Here is a 17,420-nt window from a genome sequence, read left to right as displayed (position 1 = left end):
GAAGCTCCTTGTTCCAGCTACTAACTATACTGTCACCTAATTAAAAGGGAGAAGGTAATTTTCATTTCTATTCATGTTTCTGAACCTTTGAATCCTTCACATTTGGCCTTTTAACTACAAACTAAAATGTAGAGAAGGTGACTTGAAATGAAAGCTGAGATTCTCAACTTCAGCTATCAATGGAGTGACAGAAAGGAAATGCTGCAGTGAGCGATTCTCTGGACAGGTGTATCTGCAGATCTAGCAAAGGAAAAGGATTAAAGGGCACAAGTCCACCACGCACAGGTCTTCTACACCAGCTGACCTCACTCTGGGTCAGACCAGGGTACATTGCTACGGCTGCACAGACAAATTTCTTCACACTCTCAGCTACAGTTGTTCTTTAGAGAGAGTCTGTAGACTAGATCAGTCTGTAGAGCTATCACCAGGCATACTTTACAGACATTAATCCCATTTAATTTTTCAAAAGGATGAAAATATACCAATGTTCAGATTGTAAGTCTCTGTCTTGGCTTTCTTAACCAAGGAAGCTAATCAGAAAAAAAAACAAACAAACCAACAAAAAACCCAACCCAAGAACTGGAACCACTTCAAACTATTTGGACCATTTGTTTTCTGTGAAGACCATCTTCAGAATCACAAACTGTAGGTATTTTTCTCTTTCTTTCTCACAAGACCCACAAAACACTCCAGCAAACAAAACCCAAGGCTTATACTCAAAAGATAATATTAAAAGAAGAAATAAAAACTAGATTTCTCCCAAGCCTAGACTCTGTGCCACTTTCTTAAATGTAGGAATAATTTCAATACCAATAACATAAATGTCAACCACCCAAAACTATTACTTATCTTAACTGATAGTCTTTTTAATGTTCAAAAATTGTTTAATCTCTTCAGTGAGAAGTACATTAAAGTAGAAAAGGAACTCAGAAAACAGAAAGCTGGAAAGAGCTTATACTTTCATCATAAAAACATACCCCTCCCTTTTTTTTTTTTTTTTTTTTTTTTTGAATCAATATTGAAATGAGATTCCTACAAGAAAATAGCTTTTTCAGGCACACTGAATATCCCTTGGTTCAGCAGAATATTTAATCCCCTTGGATCAGGCACTTGGATTTTCTTAGATCATGCTGAGATAACAGCATTCTGCTGTGTTCTGGCACCATAAAATCCTTGCTTATGAAAATAAAAGAAAAATATGGCCTCTCTGGGAACATACATCTCTGAATTACTTTTTTCCATAGTTTAAATATTGTAGTCTCAAAATCAATTTTTACACAGATATACCACATTCTCTTTATGAGTCATGGCAAAAGCTCTCCCGCACCACTATTTTAAATGGGCCAAATGTACATAGACCCTTCAAAATGATGATCCTTTCACAGTCTTGGCTCAGACTCCAGTTCATGCTGGGCAAGTGCCAATGAGCAACTGGAGTCAAACCCCTCCAACAGCACCATCTAGTGAAAAAAAAAATAAACACATGCAAATTTAAACAGTTTTCACTGCATTCTGGAAACTAACAAAAGGCTAATTCTCTCCTAATCTCCCATTACAACTGCATTTAGGTATAGCTTTCATCGAGACTCTTTGCCTTGTGAAGTGTGGTGACAAGTAGAGAACGATTCAACAGCTAATTGTAAGCTTTTTGTCTAAAACTGGAACACCGCTTGGAACACATATAAACTTTCCCTTGTTTATTTTTCCAATGTTAAGCTTGTATTTTTCTTATTGTTACGAAAAATAAAAGCATTTTAAAATGCATTAAAATAATTGATAACATAACATCTTCTATTTCCTCCTCTGGTAGCTGGAGGTGATATTCTAAGACAAGCAGTTCCAGAGTAAAAAAGAAATAATTATATATATAATCTCAACAACCTTTTTAGATCTTATTTTCATATAATTGTAATATCTTGCATGACTATATTATTGAAGCATGCAAGTCTTGTTCATGAAAAAGGGCACACACAGCTACCAATTTCACAGGTTTTAAAAAGACTCTGCTGAAGTTGTGTAGGTGCTTAGATCTTTCACAGGGTCACAGCAAGAAACTTTTGGCTATGTGGAGGAAATGGAGTGGTGTAGCTCCTAATTGTGAGTGTTTTCAAGGATCTTGTTCGAATGTTTTTTCAGTCGGGAGGAAGAGATTCTGTACTTTTCCCAATGTGCATCTTCAATGCCATGCAAATCACGAGAGGGCTGTAGAAGGGATTTTGTAACAACAGTAGTTTAGAGATAACATGCACACACACACGTGTGCTTTTACGGTTATTTCATCTCATTTTCAGGATGAATCAGATTTACAGTGCCCATGCAGTTAAGCTCATCTAATCAGACTTGCCCCATGGGACTGTTCAGCTCATCACACCCACATACTAACTCTGAGCACTCATTTCCAGACAATCAGCCTGATAGAGTCATTTCTTGCATTTTCAGACCTCTGATTGCCTGGTCAAAGCCTCTCCTCCCCACCCAAATACAACAAGTCCACAAATCTCAGGTAGGCAAAATTTCAAAGCATGACACTGCACATTTGGTAGCACTAACTATCTCAGACTTATATTTGATGCACCACAAAGCATAATTCATTTAGAGAGAATTCTACCCTACATAGAAAACTACGCTTAAATAAAAGGCAGTCTGCTCTTGGACAAAGCTTCAGTAATTTTCCCTTTGGAACACAGGTAGGGAAAGGCGGACTCAATTTTATAATCTTCAAAAGAAAGAACTAAAGGTCTCTGTGTTACTTTAATTATTTTAATCTCACAGAGCACACACTCAGGCTGTGTAATTCAGGAATGACTTGAGGTCTCATACACTTCAAATTCCACGTAGCCAAAGGTTCCCTCCCTCTCACCATCCCAGTTAAATCCAAGCAGAAAAGCCTTCTTCAAGGTTCCCATACTCCCCCTAGTAGGTTGTTGATCTCCTTTGAGATCTCTCTCACTATTAGTTTGTAAATCAACTTGTTTGCCCTTCTTTGCTCACCTACGACAACAATTAGGTACCTACTTTAATTGTCTGGCTCCAAATAAAAACTATTATTGTGGTATAACTAAAAGTCCCCCTACAAACACAAGAGAAATTAATTCCTACTGCAAAGCAGCAGAGCGCGCTCTCCTAAGCTTTTTAATAAGTCTCCTTACATCACCATTTGGGTTGTAAGCTTGAGCTGTGTTTTTTCCTGTTCTGTTTTTTAATCCCTGTATGCTGTTACACTTTCTTTTACTTCTTTGCATTTTACAGTTTCTCTTCAACCACTCATCTGTGATTAACTCCCCCCTTAAGAATTCAGTTACATCTAATTTTGACAGCTTGTAATGATACATTAGAATGAAAATAAAACCTTAAAATAAGAACAGAATACGAATTTTTTTGGGGTACACACTAACAGGAATCAGATTCTGACATTTCTATGTTTGTTGCAAGGTGCCACAACTCCTTTGAAAGTCCCACCACAACTGGATAACTTGGATCTACTGCTTTGGACTGATGGATCACTGTCATCCCCCTAAGTTTCTTGAAAATTGCCACAGTTAATCTTTTAAGAAAATGTCAGAATATGCCAACACTGAAGAAACAAACAACTGCTGAATTCTCAAGAAATCATGATAGTAGGATTTCAATGTGCATTGGGTTTGCATGGCAAGGTTTTGGTAGCGGGGGGCTACAGGGGTGGCTTCTGTGAGAAGCTGCTAGAAGCTTCCCCTGTGTCTGATAGAGCCAATGCCAGCCGGCTCCAAGATGGACCCGCCCCTGGCCAAGGCCAAGCCAATCAGCGCCTCTGTGATAACATATTTAAGAAGGGAAAAAAACAGTTAGAGAGAGCTTTTGCAGCCAGAGAGAGGAGTGAGAAGATGTAAGAACATCTGCAGACACCAAGGTCAGTGCAGAAGGAGGGGGAGGAGGTGCTCCAGGCACCAGAGCAGAGATCCCCCTGCAGCCCGTGGTGAAGACCATGGTGAAGCAGGCTGTCCCCCTGCAGCCCATGGAGGGAGGATGAGGGGGTGTAGAGATTCCACCTGCAGCCTGTAGAGGACCCCACACCGGAGCAGGTGGAGGCACCCAAAGGAGGCTGTGGCCCTGTGGGAAGCCCATGCTGGAGCAAGCTCCTGGCAGGACCTGTGGATCCGTGGAGAGAGGAGCCCACGCCAGAGCAGGTTTGCTGGCAGGACTTGTGACCCCGTGGGGGACCCACGCTGGAGCAGTTTGCTCCAGAAGGTCTGCACCCCGTGGAGGAGACTCATGTTGGAGAAGTTCATGAAGGACTGTAGCCCATGGGAAGGACTTCATGTTGGAGAAGTTTGTGAAGGACTCTCTCCCGTGAGAGGGACTCCATGCTGGAGCAGGGGAACAATGAGAGGAGTCCTCCCCCTGAGGATGAAGAAGCAGCAGCAGAAACGACGTGTGATGAACTGACCATAACCCCCATTCCCCGTCCCCCTGTGCTGCTGAGGGGGGGTGGAGGTTGAAGCTGAGAGTGAAGTTGAGCCCGGGAAGATGGGAGGGGTGGGGGGAGGTGGTTTAAAATTTGGTTTTATTTCTCATTCCTGTACTCTGTTTTGCTTAGTAATAAATGAGATGAATTTCCTCTCTAAGTTCAGTCTATTTTGCCCATGAAGATTAGTGAGTGATCTCTCCCTGTCCTTATCTCGACCCATAAGCTTTTTGTTACACTTTTTCTCCCCTGTCTAGTGAATGAGGGGAGTGATAGAGCAGCTCTGGTGGGCACCTGGCCTCCAGACAGGGTCAACCCACCACACAATGTTAAAAATTACCTGTAGTTTTACTCATGATATAGAAGAGGAACACTGATTCACACTGCTTAGAAAGCAAGATAATACAGAATAGCATGAACACCCAATGTGTACTGGATATTACATATCTTGTATGTAATCTTGAACGCATTGCATACATATTACACTAATCGTATTACACACATACAGATAATACATACTGCATACAGTATGTACACACAAAATGAGTTCCATGATTTCATGGGGGGGGGGGGAATGAAACATCACTGGTTATGTTGTCACTAGAAGTTGTTTCACTGAAACCACACACTGTGTCCATGTAAAATATTACGACATGTTGCAAAGACAAGTGAGAGATTATCACAAGTGAAATTCATCATAGAAATTGGCAGAAGTATCCACAACTACTAGTTATGGATAACACACACGCAAATTTGTACAAAAAGAAAACCCTAAACCACAAAACAGAAAAGGTACCAGATGCAGAAATACATGTATAGACTCTCTTCGCTGGCAGCTAATTATTATGTTACACCTAGGAGTTCAAATATCTTACAAGTTAGTTAAAAATTTGGGCTACATCTGGCTGGTGACTGGTCACCAACGGTGTTCCTCAGGGTTCAGTTCTAGGGCCAGTTCTGTTCAATGTATTTATCAACAATCTGGATGCAGGAGTTGAATGCACCAGAAGCAAGTTTGCTGATGATCCCAAACTGGGAGGTGCTGTTGACTCTCTCAAGGGACAAGAGTCCTTGCGGGGGGATCTAGATAGATTGGAGCATTGGGCTATGATTAATGGGATGAAATTCAGCAAGTTGAAATGTCAGATTCTGCACCTGGGATGGAGTAATGCTGGGCACAAGTATAAATTGGGAGAGGAGTGGCTGGAGAGCCGCCCTGCAGAAAGGGACCTGGGGGTGCTGGTCGACAGCAGCTCAATACGAGTCAGCAGTGTGCCCTGGCAGGCAAGAGGGCAAACGGCACCCTGGGGTGCATCAAACACAGCGTAACCAGCCAATCGAAAGAGGCAATTGTCCCGCTGTGTTCAGCGTTGGTGCGGCCTCACAATTTAAGAAGGATGCGAAGGTCCTTGAATGCATCCAGAGGAGGGCAGCAAAGCTGGTGAAAGGGCTGGAAGGAATGTCCTGTGAGGAGCAACTGAGGACTCTGGGCTTGTCTAGTTTGGAGAAAAGGAGGCTGAGGGGGGACCTCATGACTCTCTACAGCTTCTTGAGGAGGGGACGTGGAGCAGGAGGTGCTGAGCTCTTCTCCCTGGGATCCAGTGACAGGACAGCGTGGGAATGGTTCAAAGCTGCGCCAGGGGAGGTTTAGACTGGACATGAGGAAGCATTTCTTTACCGAGAGGGTGGTCAGGAAAAGTGGAACAGGCTTCCTAGAGAGGTGGTCGATGCCCCAAGCCTGTTGGTGTTTAAGAGGCACTCGGACAATGCCCTTAATAGTATGCTTTAACTTCTGGTCAGCCCTGAGTTGGTCAGGCAGTTGGACTAGATGATCGTTGTAGGTCCCTTCCAACTGAAATAGTCTATTCTATTCTAAAGCTAATATACCATGCATGAAGATACCTTAAATAGAGATAGTGTGTTTGACACTAAATTTAATATAGTATATTCTTATTCTTAAAGTATTCATATTAGGTATAAAAACTTAGCTTATTGAATAAACTGAAAAAGTTTATTATAATTGATGGGTATTTTAAGTGATCTTTTCCATGTTAATTATGATATAATACGTAACTGATATTACTGGTGCACAGCTACAAGAACTATTTTTAACAAACATTTAAATTGCAAGTTAGCATTTTCTCAATACAGTGACAGTGTTTTCATAAGTAAAATAATGGTTATTTATTTACAAATAGAGAAATCAATGATGTAAGCCCACCACTGAGGTACAACAAATTTATAAATGTTTTGTATGTTTAAAATCATGCCTCTCCAACTTCAAAACTAAGGCTCTTGAATGAAATCTAAGCTGGCAGGACAGTAATACTCTTGGAACATTTCTTGATACATATCTGTTGCACACTAGTGTACTATAAACAAAAGAACTGTTTTCTCTACTGAAGTGACAGTGCGTAAGACAGGTACAGCAAGTTGTCTTAGCCCTAATGTCAAAGAATACACGAGTTTTCCACTTCTGAAAGAAAGTTGGATCTGACATGAACTAAAAGAACTTCCACTTACTTTTTTCTTCCTCCTACAGTCAGGTGTCTGGTCTTCAGTATGGCTTAAAAATGGATTAACCTGAGCAACATGAGGGATTCAACCTTAATTGGAACAGCCTTGTGTGTTGGACACAATATAGATGCCCTCAGTATAGTCCACATAGGGTAAGACTTGGGTTTTGTACTACCATGACTTTTCGTGTTTCTGTGGCTTTACAGATTCATTTTGAAAAAGCACAAAAGCTTTGTCAATTAAACCATAAGGAACATTCTGCTTGATACAGTATTAGCTCAGGAGATCAGAATTTGCACACGAAGAACAAACATGCATCAATCACATTAATGTCCGCATACATACCATCCAAAATAACGTCCCTGTAGCAAGAGCTGCATACTGTTCAATTGTAGAAAGCACGCTGAAGATAAGGCATATCAGCACAATAAGGAAGCTGTAAATAAAAAAAAAAATAATTAAAAACTGTAATGCAGTCTAGTAAGAACCTAGAGGGAGGACAGATAATTATGCCATTACAAATTATCTGTATACGCAGCAATATCATTGGTATTGGATTATCTTAAAACACAGCTGGTAACTGTTGAGTGATCCTGCTTCATGTTGGATTGTTTATTTCTCTTCAGATACTGAGGTTTTGGGTTAGACATTATCAAATAAAACCACATACCAACATTAGCTTTCACCTACCTCTAAGACTTGCTGTTTCCTAGCTCCTCAGGAAAACATCACTCCTTGTTCTTTCCAATTGTAAGGGCTACTACGGCTGAATCACCACCCCCACTACCATTTCAAATATTTCCCTTTTTGCTGTTCCGAATTCTAATAAACTGCAAAGAGAAATCCCAATTAAGCCAGAGCTTAATAGGATCTGCCCACACTGTCTTTTATAAACAATCCCCAAAAAGCCCAAGATAAATAAAATCTGACATTTGGTATCTGAAACACAGCCTAGGACTGATTCCATTTTTAAATAAAATAAAATTTCAAATCAACTATCAGAGAGAGAGTAGGAATATAAGGGTTTGTTCCCTGGTTCCCCCTGCCTGAGTGAGTCCTTTGGGAGGGCATCCTGGTTCCCAAGGTAAGATTTGGGACAGCCAGGGAGTTGCAGCAAATTCAGCCCAAGTGCCTGTCACCCCCAAGAAGCCACTTCCTCCAGCTGGGAAGCAAGGCTGCCTGGCCCTGCAGCCGCGGCCTTCAAACCCCTTCGCTGCACAGCTTCAGCTGTGCCCACCACCCCACAGCACTGCTGCTTGCCTTCAGCCAACATAATGCACTTGGGAAGCAAAACACTGAAGACCCAAACTGGAAGCTATCCACTCCACACTGGGCACAGGCAGCTTCCAGCTCCCAAACAACTGCGTGTTTCTTTTTAAAATATGACATGAGTAATGAAGAAGACAAGACATTCACTTAAACACAGAGACAGTTGTTAGAGATATTTTTCATAAATCTGTTGAGACAAACACCACCTTCACACTCGACAGAAACTCATTGCAAAACCCAGTAACTAAGTCACACCCTCCCTCCTTTACAGATCTTCAAAATGGTTAGTAGTTTTTTTCCTTCAGAAAAACAACAACAAAAGAGAATTGACATAATGAATAAAACTGAACTTAAGAAAAATGAATCCAGGACATCAGTGGCTGCAAATTGGCATGGCACAGTTGGAGTCATCTGGAGCCTTTATCTTTTTTCACTTAAGTGACAACTTCATTGGGTGAATCTTTTGAAAGGCCAAGCGCTCAAGAAAACAACAGTGTGTCAGGATTGACATTATAAGGTAGATTGCCTGATGATCGGTTCAAAATACTGTGCATGTAAGTCCACTGCACACATAGACAAATGATATTGTAAGCACATTACAAAATTGTGGAGAGGACGTTTGTAGGTAACAGGTACAAAAAATTCAATTAGTAAGTGATAACAATTGGAAGTTAATAGGATAGAGATTATCATATATTGACACAAACATACATATGAGAATATACTTTTACCTAGGCAAAGTATAAATATATGGCCATTTGGCCATTCTTAAACAGAAGTAAGGTGCGCAGACAAGAAGACATGGGAAAACAAAGATGAGCCAGTCATTTGAAACATAACATAAATGTTCCCCCAGCATCCAGCCCTATCTACAACATTCCCACAATCGCTTAAAACCGATACAGGAACACAAATGGGTTCAGTTACACAGAGGCAGCTAAGGGTCTCTGGATAAATAAGTCCAACATACACAGAATTACTAGTTCAAACGAGTTGCATGGGATGGTGTAAGCTGCCTCACAACACCTTAAGCAATAACAATTAATACTTATTATATCCCTTAATAGTAGCGGACTTGTTAAAAGTGTAACCCGGCCAATACATGAAACCACAAGAGGGCAGCAAAGCAAGAACTATCCCATTTCTGAACTTTTCCTAAACAAACACAACTACAGAGAACATAGTAAGGATTAAAGGTGAAAGTTTGTGTGCCTAAGTGACAGGAATATAAACTTAGGGTACATTGTTTGCCAAATCTCTTTGCTTGTTACTATCAGAGAAAGCAAAGGCTGACATAAGAACTCCACTGAGTGCCAGTCAGTGCATCACGTACTTTACAGGTTTTCATGCACACGGATGCATTTCAGTCTTACTAATTTTATTTATTTCTTTTTCACCCCCAGAAAAACTCTTGATATTTGTTGTTGTGCTCTTTCTAGGCTGAAGCATGAGACAGCTTCACACCCACAAATACACATTATCCCAAGTGAAACAAAGATGTTTGGTCAGATATTAATGCCAAAGAAACAGGTAAGAAGCAGCAGAGAGATGAGGCCTGCAAGCCCCAGTAGTACAGACCTGCCAGTGGAGCACCACAGGTAGGCTACTAACCCTGTCACACTGGCATCACTATTTTGCTTCAATTGCACATAAGGCACAGATGATCCAAAATTAAGAGATTAAAAAAATACATGGTCCTCTTGTGGCATCAGCCTGCTGTTTGTGTCCTTCCAACACTTTGCTCCTTCCCTGTTTTTGTTTCAGTACTAGTAGATTTCCTCCTCCACTTTTGAAGTCTAAGAAGGGAGTGAGGCACCAGGAAAATGGAAAACAGGAAAAGTTTGCCATCTTTTTTCTTTTTTTGACAGCTACCTTCACATGCAATTTTCACATGCTCAAAATAACCTTATAACTCTTAATATCACTTTACTGTGATCATTATTACTACATTTTCCCAAAAAAGTACTCACCTTGAGAGAGATGCAAAGCATGTAAACTGTTCATCCAACCAGTTAATATCAAACTAATGGGCAACTGAAACCAACTTTACAATAAGAAGCATTAGACAAATTACTAGTAGACAGATGTATCAGTCCTACCCTAATCAACCACATAATTCCAGATAGCTAAGTTAAGAGAGCTTTGGTTCAAAGTAAGCCTCACTTGTATGTCAAAGCTCTGTGGTCAGTGGAAAGACACTGGACCCCTTCAGGGAGCACCTCGTATCCCATGTGAAACAAGTTACAGTGCAAAATGTTTAGTTTTTTCAACTGCTGAGCAGGTGCAGGCTCTATACATGAACATTTAGATTAGACAAACTGAATGTAAGCTATCCAGGGTACATGCTAATCCCAAAACACTTAGACTTCACAGAACAATAGTACTCTTCGCTGGGTTGTAGCCAAGCTACTTTACTGTAACATAACAAGGAGAAAACCACATGACTTAACCAGCCTTGCTTATCTGTCTCACAGTAAAAAAATTAAAAATACCCCAAGTCCCATATATCACTCCGGGACTTAAAAGATGTAAGATAGATGAATGGTTTAACCAGTAACATCAGCCACTCTGGAACACTTTGCTAAGCATACATCCCCCTGCTGATTTCACCAGTTGCACAGGGGGAGCAGAACAAATATTCACCATTGCATCTGCCCTAACGACTCCAGTATATTACCTTTTTCCTCTAAAGGAGAGCCACACAGCAGAACACTGGAATTTCTTTAACTCTAGCAGTCAGAAAAGGCTTAGTGTCTTGGAAAACAGCAATCTTCTCTCTTGAAACCTGTTGCTTGTTTACCTTCTATGCACAAACGTGACCATCTTCAAGAAAGGAAGCAGAGCAACGAGGAATTCAGGCTTTCATCAGCTCTGATCTAACTCTTAGATTGTGGGGCCGAGCAGGCATTAGAGATGAGGTGACAGTGTGTGAAGTCTTTCATACTGCCAGACCTACGTTACAAAGTAGCATCTGCCTGCATGTAGATAAATCACAGATACTGCATCAGTTCATGCTCTCAAAAATACTTAGCTTTGTGGTTAACTCCTATCTAACAGTGATACATTTCTTTTAACTGCAAGAATTTTTCAAGTCTCTGATAATCTCTGTACCTCTGGATGTGAAACCATGAAACCACTCTTAAAGCAGCATGGACACTAACACTTACAAAACAGCAGATAGATTTTCATAGACTCCATTTTCAGTAGACTATTACAAGGTGACCCGTTTCTTCCCAGGCCACCAGCACTGTTTTACTAGAAGCTGGTTTCTGTGGTTGTCTTTTCAACTCAGTTTTTACAGGCACTGCATACCTGGTAGAGTCATACCCAGAAACGGAGCTATGTCAGCATGCAGCCCTCCAGTAATACCTTGAGCTCACGTACATCCAAGCTAATATATAGACTTGGGATGTGTGTCTATGCTATACTACCCATTAAAGACAAAAGTACATATATAGACACAGGTATATATATACTTAGATGAGACAATGTGTGCACAGATGTGTGTATGTGGGCAAACATATAATAAGTAATAAAATTTGGCTTAGTCCATGAAGTCAGCCAGATGATTTAGATACTTTTTTGTCTCAAACGGGTTTGAGAAGTCAGAGCATTTCCAGGAAAGAATCATACAGCTGACAGGTAAACATGACCAGCTAGCATATGCGCTATATTTAGCAATATATATGAGATATATAGCAAATATATTATGAGCTAAAGGTGGATTTAATTCTGACTATTCTAGGATATATTTCAACTTTGAGAACACATATAGTCTTAGGGCTTTTCACTGACCTCAGTGGCAGCTGCAGAAACTTGACACATTATAAGTAGCTATCAGTACTTTGCAGCCTCCAGCCCTGAGCTGCTGCTTTTTTTTTTCCTCCTGTATTTAACTATGGTTTTAGAACATTAGCATGTCTTTTTTGTGGCTTGAAACAACATGTGGAATGATCAAAGGAACAATCTATCACTTACTGATAGATAACAATGCTCATTTAGTAAATGTCACAGGTAGGAGAACTGATAAAGGTTTATAAAATATGTCCAGTGATACGACCAGGAACATTTAAAAAAAACGTACACGAGACAAGCTGGAATTACTTACTCACCAGATTAATACAGTCTCATGCACACACAGCCATTATCACCAAAACCAGTATTAAAATGTGGGTGGATTTTATTCCTTCTCTCAGTGTATCTTACATACTCTCAGTGGGAGTCTTTCCATGAACCTGCAAAGGTTGGCATTAGGCCCTATATTAAGCTGAAACCTCAAAAACATTTAATAGATGAGAAAGGAGATGCAAAGTTCAGCTCAATTCATATAACACCAACTTGAGTTGTAAGCCTCCAGGAAGACAGCCAGTTTTGACTTGTTCAATGTCCCATAAGAGCTGGCTTAAGTCTGCTCTTCACTTTCAAACAACTTTTATTCATTACATTCATCAATCATGAAGGTATCCAACTATCAGTGCCTTTGCATACAGGGAATATTATTTTAGCTTATAACTGTTGGATCTGCACTCTTTTTTTGTCATGAGGTTAATAGCTAGTTGTAGTTCACCCTCCCTGCCTACTGGAGAAAATGACTGAAACTAAAAAATCATAGAATCATAGAATATCCTGAGTTGGAAGGGACCCAGAGGATCAGAGTCCAACTTCCGGCTCCACACAGGACCAGCCAAATCGGAGCATATAACTGAGAGCGCTGTCCAGACGCTTCTTGAACTCAGTCAAGCTCCGTGCTGCGACCACTTCCCTGGGGAGCCTGTTCCAGTGCCCGACCACCCTCTCGGTGAAGAATATTCTGTAAATAAAAACAAAGTCTTTTGGGTCCTTCTATGTCTTTGGTAACATTCTACATAAGCCTCCTTCTTGAGCCTGTGTCTGCACCTTACTTTTGGGCAACTGGACTGTCTTTGAACGTACAGCTTTGTTCAGTGACATGCATGATCAACCACCAACCGTGCAACTTCCTCACCAACCCCCAACTCAGAGGGCGAGATTGGTTTTTTGTTTTGTGCGGCTTTGGTTAGTTGTTTTTTACAGAGTAAACAACAACTTTTTTGCCATTTAACTTTTAATTGTGATAGGTTTCACTGGTAAACAAAGTAATACAAACAAAATTTAACCTCCTCTAAGCATACAGCTTTAAAAGAACTGGAAGTATGACATTGAGAATGAACAACACAAGTGCACAGATTAAATATGGGCAGATTCTTATCTTGATCATCATAATTTGCAAACCATAAGGCTGCTGCATATCCAGTTCATGTTAGTTCATTAAAACATAAGACAGCATCATTATTTCATCTTTCATCTCCATGGCTTACACATACTGACATTTTTCAGATTGTGACCACAAAGGTCAATGGTATCATAAAAGGACATTTTCATGCAGCTTTTCAGGCAATAGAAAGAGTTTCTGCAATGAGGATTTAGACAGACAACTTCAGGTAAGACACACACTGAAGATAGGGGATCACTCTGTCATATTCCATGCCAGAGAAGTAATTCCTTACTTAATTGTCATCAGGAAGATTCTGACAAAAAGCCTGAAAAGGTTTATATTACTACTAACCAACATAAATCCCTAACCACTTCAGGCAGTACTGCAGTCATTTCCATGGTGCAACTAGGTAAACATTCAAACTAACCCATTACTACAGCTAGGCATCAAGTCTTTCTTCTTCTTTCATTCAAGCCATTTTAGGATTGCCTGAGGAAAAAAAGAAATTCTAATAAAAAGCTAGAAGGGGAATAGGTAGAACTTGTCAAATGCAGGACAGCTGACAATAAGAGAGAGGAAAGGACTCTAGATCATAAACAGCATTGCCAGGAAGCTCATACAGGACGGCAATTTATGTTACGGGATCATCATCAAGGTATAGTGTCAAGTACAAATACCAACTGATGCTTTTAAAAGTGAGAAACTCAGATAGGGTTGTTTTTTAAAAAAGAAACAGGATTTCACCATGCAGAGAAACCTTTCATCCTTAACGAAATTCATGCATGTAAATATCCTGTATGTATATCCAGGTCTTACGCTGAACTCTTTAGCAAGCTGAACTGAACTGGAAAGACACTAATTCTGTCATGACTATGAACTATGGGCGCACAATGCCAGTCTACTAATAGAAGACTAAACGAGCATTCAATTATGCAACTGGTGGATGTCAGAGGTCCTCCATTTAAAAAAAAAAAAAAGTGTTTGCTTTTAAGAGAATGGTCTGGTGAAGGTACATGATTAGAATGAATTCATCTTTGCCCATACCTTTGGCCAACTTTGAAATTTTTATTAACACATGGATTTTTCTTCTAAAGTATGGCTGTGAACTATCTAATCCTTGAATGAAAATTGCTTAACAACTGCACTAGCTGTGCTGCCTAACCAGTTCAGCTAACTTGCTTAGGAGAAAATCGTTTAACTTCCAAAAATATATACATTTTAACTTGGGTCAAGATCCATTAAATAGGGGAAAATATGAAAAAAAAAAATCACTGTGGCAAATAGTTAGAAGAGACCAGCAACCTACACAAACTATAGCTGAAAGTGAAACAAGTTGGTTCATTGGTTTTTGCTTGGGTTTTTGTGTTTGGTTTTTTTTTTTTTTTTTTTAAAAAGAGCAACTTAGTCTTGATAAAAAGAGAAAGGTGGGGATTTAAATCTCTGGTCACACAGGCTCTTTGCATGGTTTTCCTCTAAGGATTTGTCTTATCTTTTTCTGTTTTGTTTTTGAGGCAGAGGAAGGAAGGAGGAGTACAGCCCCTTGCCATCATCCAGCCTCTCTGCAGCATGAAGATGCCCAGCAGAAGAGGAAGTATACTTGCATTCATGCAGAGAAGCATGATTCCCTCCAGGAACCAGCTACAACAGTTTCCTGTACAACGCATGCTTCCTCTCCGTTATGTCCTACACAGGTCAAACTAGTAGACAGATCACTATTCTCAGTTGTCACTTGCCATCAAAAAGCCTTCAGCAAAGTGCAAACACTCTGTTTGCGTTAGCTTAGGTCTATCAGATAGAGCTTCCTGTTAATATGTATTTGTTCAAACTGTAAGGCAAAGCACAGTTGGTGCTTCCTGAAGGAAACAATGGCATAATTTTTAACCAGCTCCTTGACTCCTTGTCAAAGAAATACTGTCTTCTAGCTCCTGAGTGAGAAAGTGGTTTCATTGTACAAGAAAGATTGTACAATACAGGGTAGTCTGATACTAAAATAAGAAGAGGACAGCTATACAGCTAATAAGCAAGGCTTCTATCACACTTACATGGCTCTTCTGGGAGATTAGTGTCTGTAAAAATAATTTAAATTATGGGCAGTGTACCAAAGCAGAAAGCACACAATGAATCAAAATTTATTTAGGATACAGCACCAGAATTATTGCAGGAAAGTCCTTTAAGGTCTTGGCAAAGGGTGCAAAATGCAAACCAGACATCAAGATCTTTAAGAGGAAAGGTTAACTGCCCACAAAAAGCAATGTTATTGCATCCTGCAACAAGGTATTGGTTCCTTTGAGAATAGCATGGTTGAACAGGAAAAAGATGACACGTACTGGGTAAGAAGCTTAAAAAAGTATATGCTGCATTTAAAAACAAGTGCGTGACCCAAGAGATGTGAACCAGTAGACTGCAGGAGCTTCAGCAGCGCTTCTCAGATGGTTCATAACAAGCTTCCAATGTGTCTGAGCCATTAACATGAAATCCCAACAAAGCAACGTGACAGCCGCAGAAGGAGTAAGTGCACATGCGCAATGGGAAAGGGTGTCACCCAATACTACAAATGGAAGAATTTTTGCAGTTCTTTTCACATGCACCTCAGGCTTAGCAAGAGAAAAATATGTCATAGTGCTCTGACTTGAAAATCAGAAGAGTACAATGAATATGCTGTAAAACAATGAAAGATTTTCTCTTATTCTTGTGGTTTGACGAAACCTCACAAAGCAGGAGAGAAAGTGTAATTTTAACAGCTTATTTTGCTTGGAATATCTTGTCCTCAGTTTTTGTCACTCCAAAATACCACTAGGAAACCAGTGCAGTCCTGTGTGCTGTCCTCATCCTCTCAGTTCCACATACAGGTTTGCCCAAGTCCTGTAGCAGCCCATCATTCAGTTGCATGTTCCAAAAGACATCCACCGCTGCATATTCGTTGCCTGCAGCTCTAACACACTGCCCACCTCAAGGTGAGCACCAATGCTAAATTCAGCCTATACTTGGTTTTAAGCATGCATGCAGGTATAACCAGAATCACAGCCTTTCTGCTGCCCAGGCCAAGTCACTTGGTGGTGGGCGACACCAGCAAAAGAGCAGGTAACATCCCTCAAAGGATTTGAGACTACATCACCATTACACTGTGCTGCAGTCAGGGTGGACATCTGCCTTATTTTACACAATAGGCATATTTAGCCAAAATCAATCATGAGTTGCAAACAGGGGCTTAGGGCAAATACATCAGTTGCACACCACTGCTGAAAGGAAACCATTTGCTCTTATTGCAACAGAGGATTTTCCTTTTTATCAGTCAATTCTGGATAAGCTTTCATTTTAATGAGAGGGAAAAAAACATAGAAGTATGTTCTAGAAACTGAGGGCCACAATACCAGTAAAATTTGTTTTCTAGGTGGAGTTTTAGACAGTCGGCCTGAGGGCTCACTACATCACTCTGCCACTTTTCTTGTAAAAGCAGGTTCAAGGCAGCAGAGTTTAAAATAATTTAATATCCAAATATTAAGAGAATACTACTAAAATCTCTGAGACTTTGTAAAACCTAGCTTCTGAAAAATTGCCAAGCCTAGGCTATTACTCTGCTTTGCTGTTATCAAACCTAAATTAAATAAATATGTCTAAATAAAATATTGTACTTTTAAGTAAACTTTAAATTACTTTCCCTAAATACACAATATTTCTTTAAAAGAGCAACAATATCTACTCTTAATGGCTTCTCTTGCTTGGGCTGGCTGGACACTATTTTGATAGCTTCATCTGACAAAGTATTTAAGGGCTGTGTGTACTATCCCTCTTTTTCTTTTTTCCTATTTATTTTCATCACAGCAGTACTGCTGCAAATCACTTTCCCTCCCTAATTAAAGACCAAAGGACATTGTATTATGCCTCCTAAAGCATATATATCTTATAATACTGCAGAAAACCCAGATATGGTCAGCTTCTCAGCTCACAAATTGCTTGCTT

At 40.1% G+C, this 17,420-nt stretch overlaps 1 protein-coding gene across 2 annotated transcripts in view; it reads right to left on the bottom strand.

Annotated features, from left to right (window-relative positions):
* Window positions 1-17,420, bottom strand: part of KCNQ1 (potassium voltage-gated channel subfamily Q member 1) — a 371,004-nt gene that overhangs the window by 315,767 nt on the left and 37,817 nt on the right. For both annotated transcript variants that reach the window (XM_075754949.1, XM_075754948.1), the window contains exon 2: window positions 7,304-7,394. In XM_075754949.1, the coding sequence (XP_075611064.1) occupies window positions 7,304-7,394 (91 nt within the window). The remainder of the gene's footprint in view (window positions 1-7,303; window positions 7,395-17,420) is intronic.

This window comes from Balearica regulorum, chromosome 5, assembly GCF_011004875.1.
Source record: "Balearica regulorum gibbericeps isolate bBalReg1 chromosome 5, bBalReg1.pri, whole genome shotgun sequence".
Lineage (NCBI taxonomy): Eukaryota > Metazoa > Chordata > Aves > Gruiformes > Gruidae > Balearica > Balearica regulorum.
The sequence above is the reverse complement of the archived record's forward strand: the minus strand, read 5'-3'. Positions and strand labels throughout refer to the sequence as shown.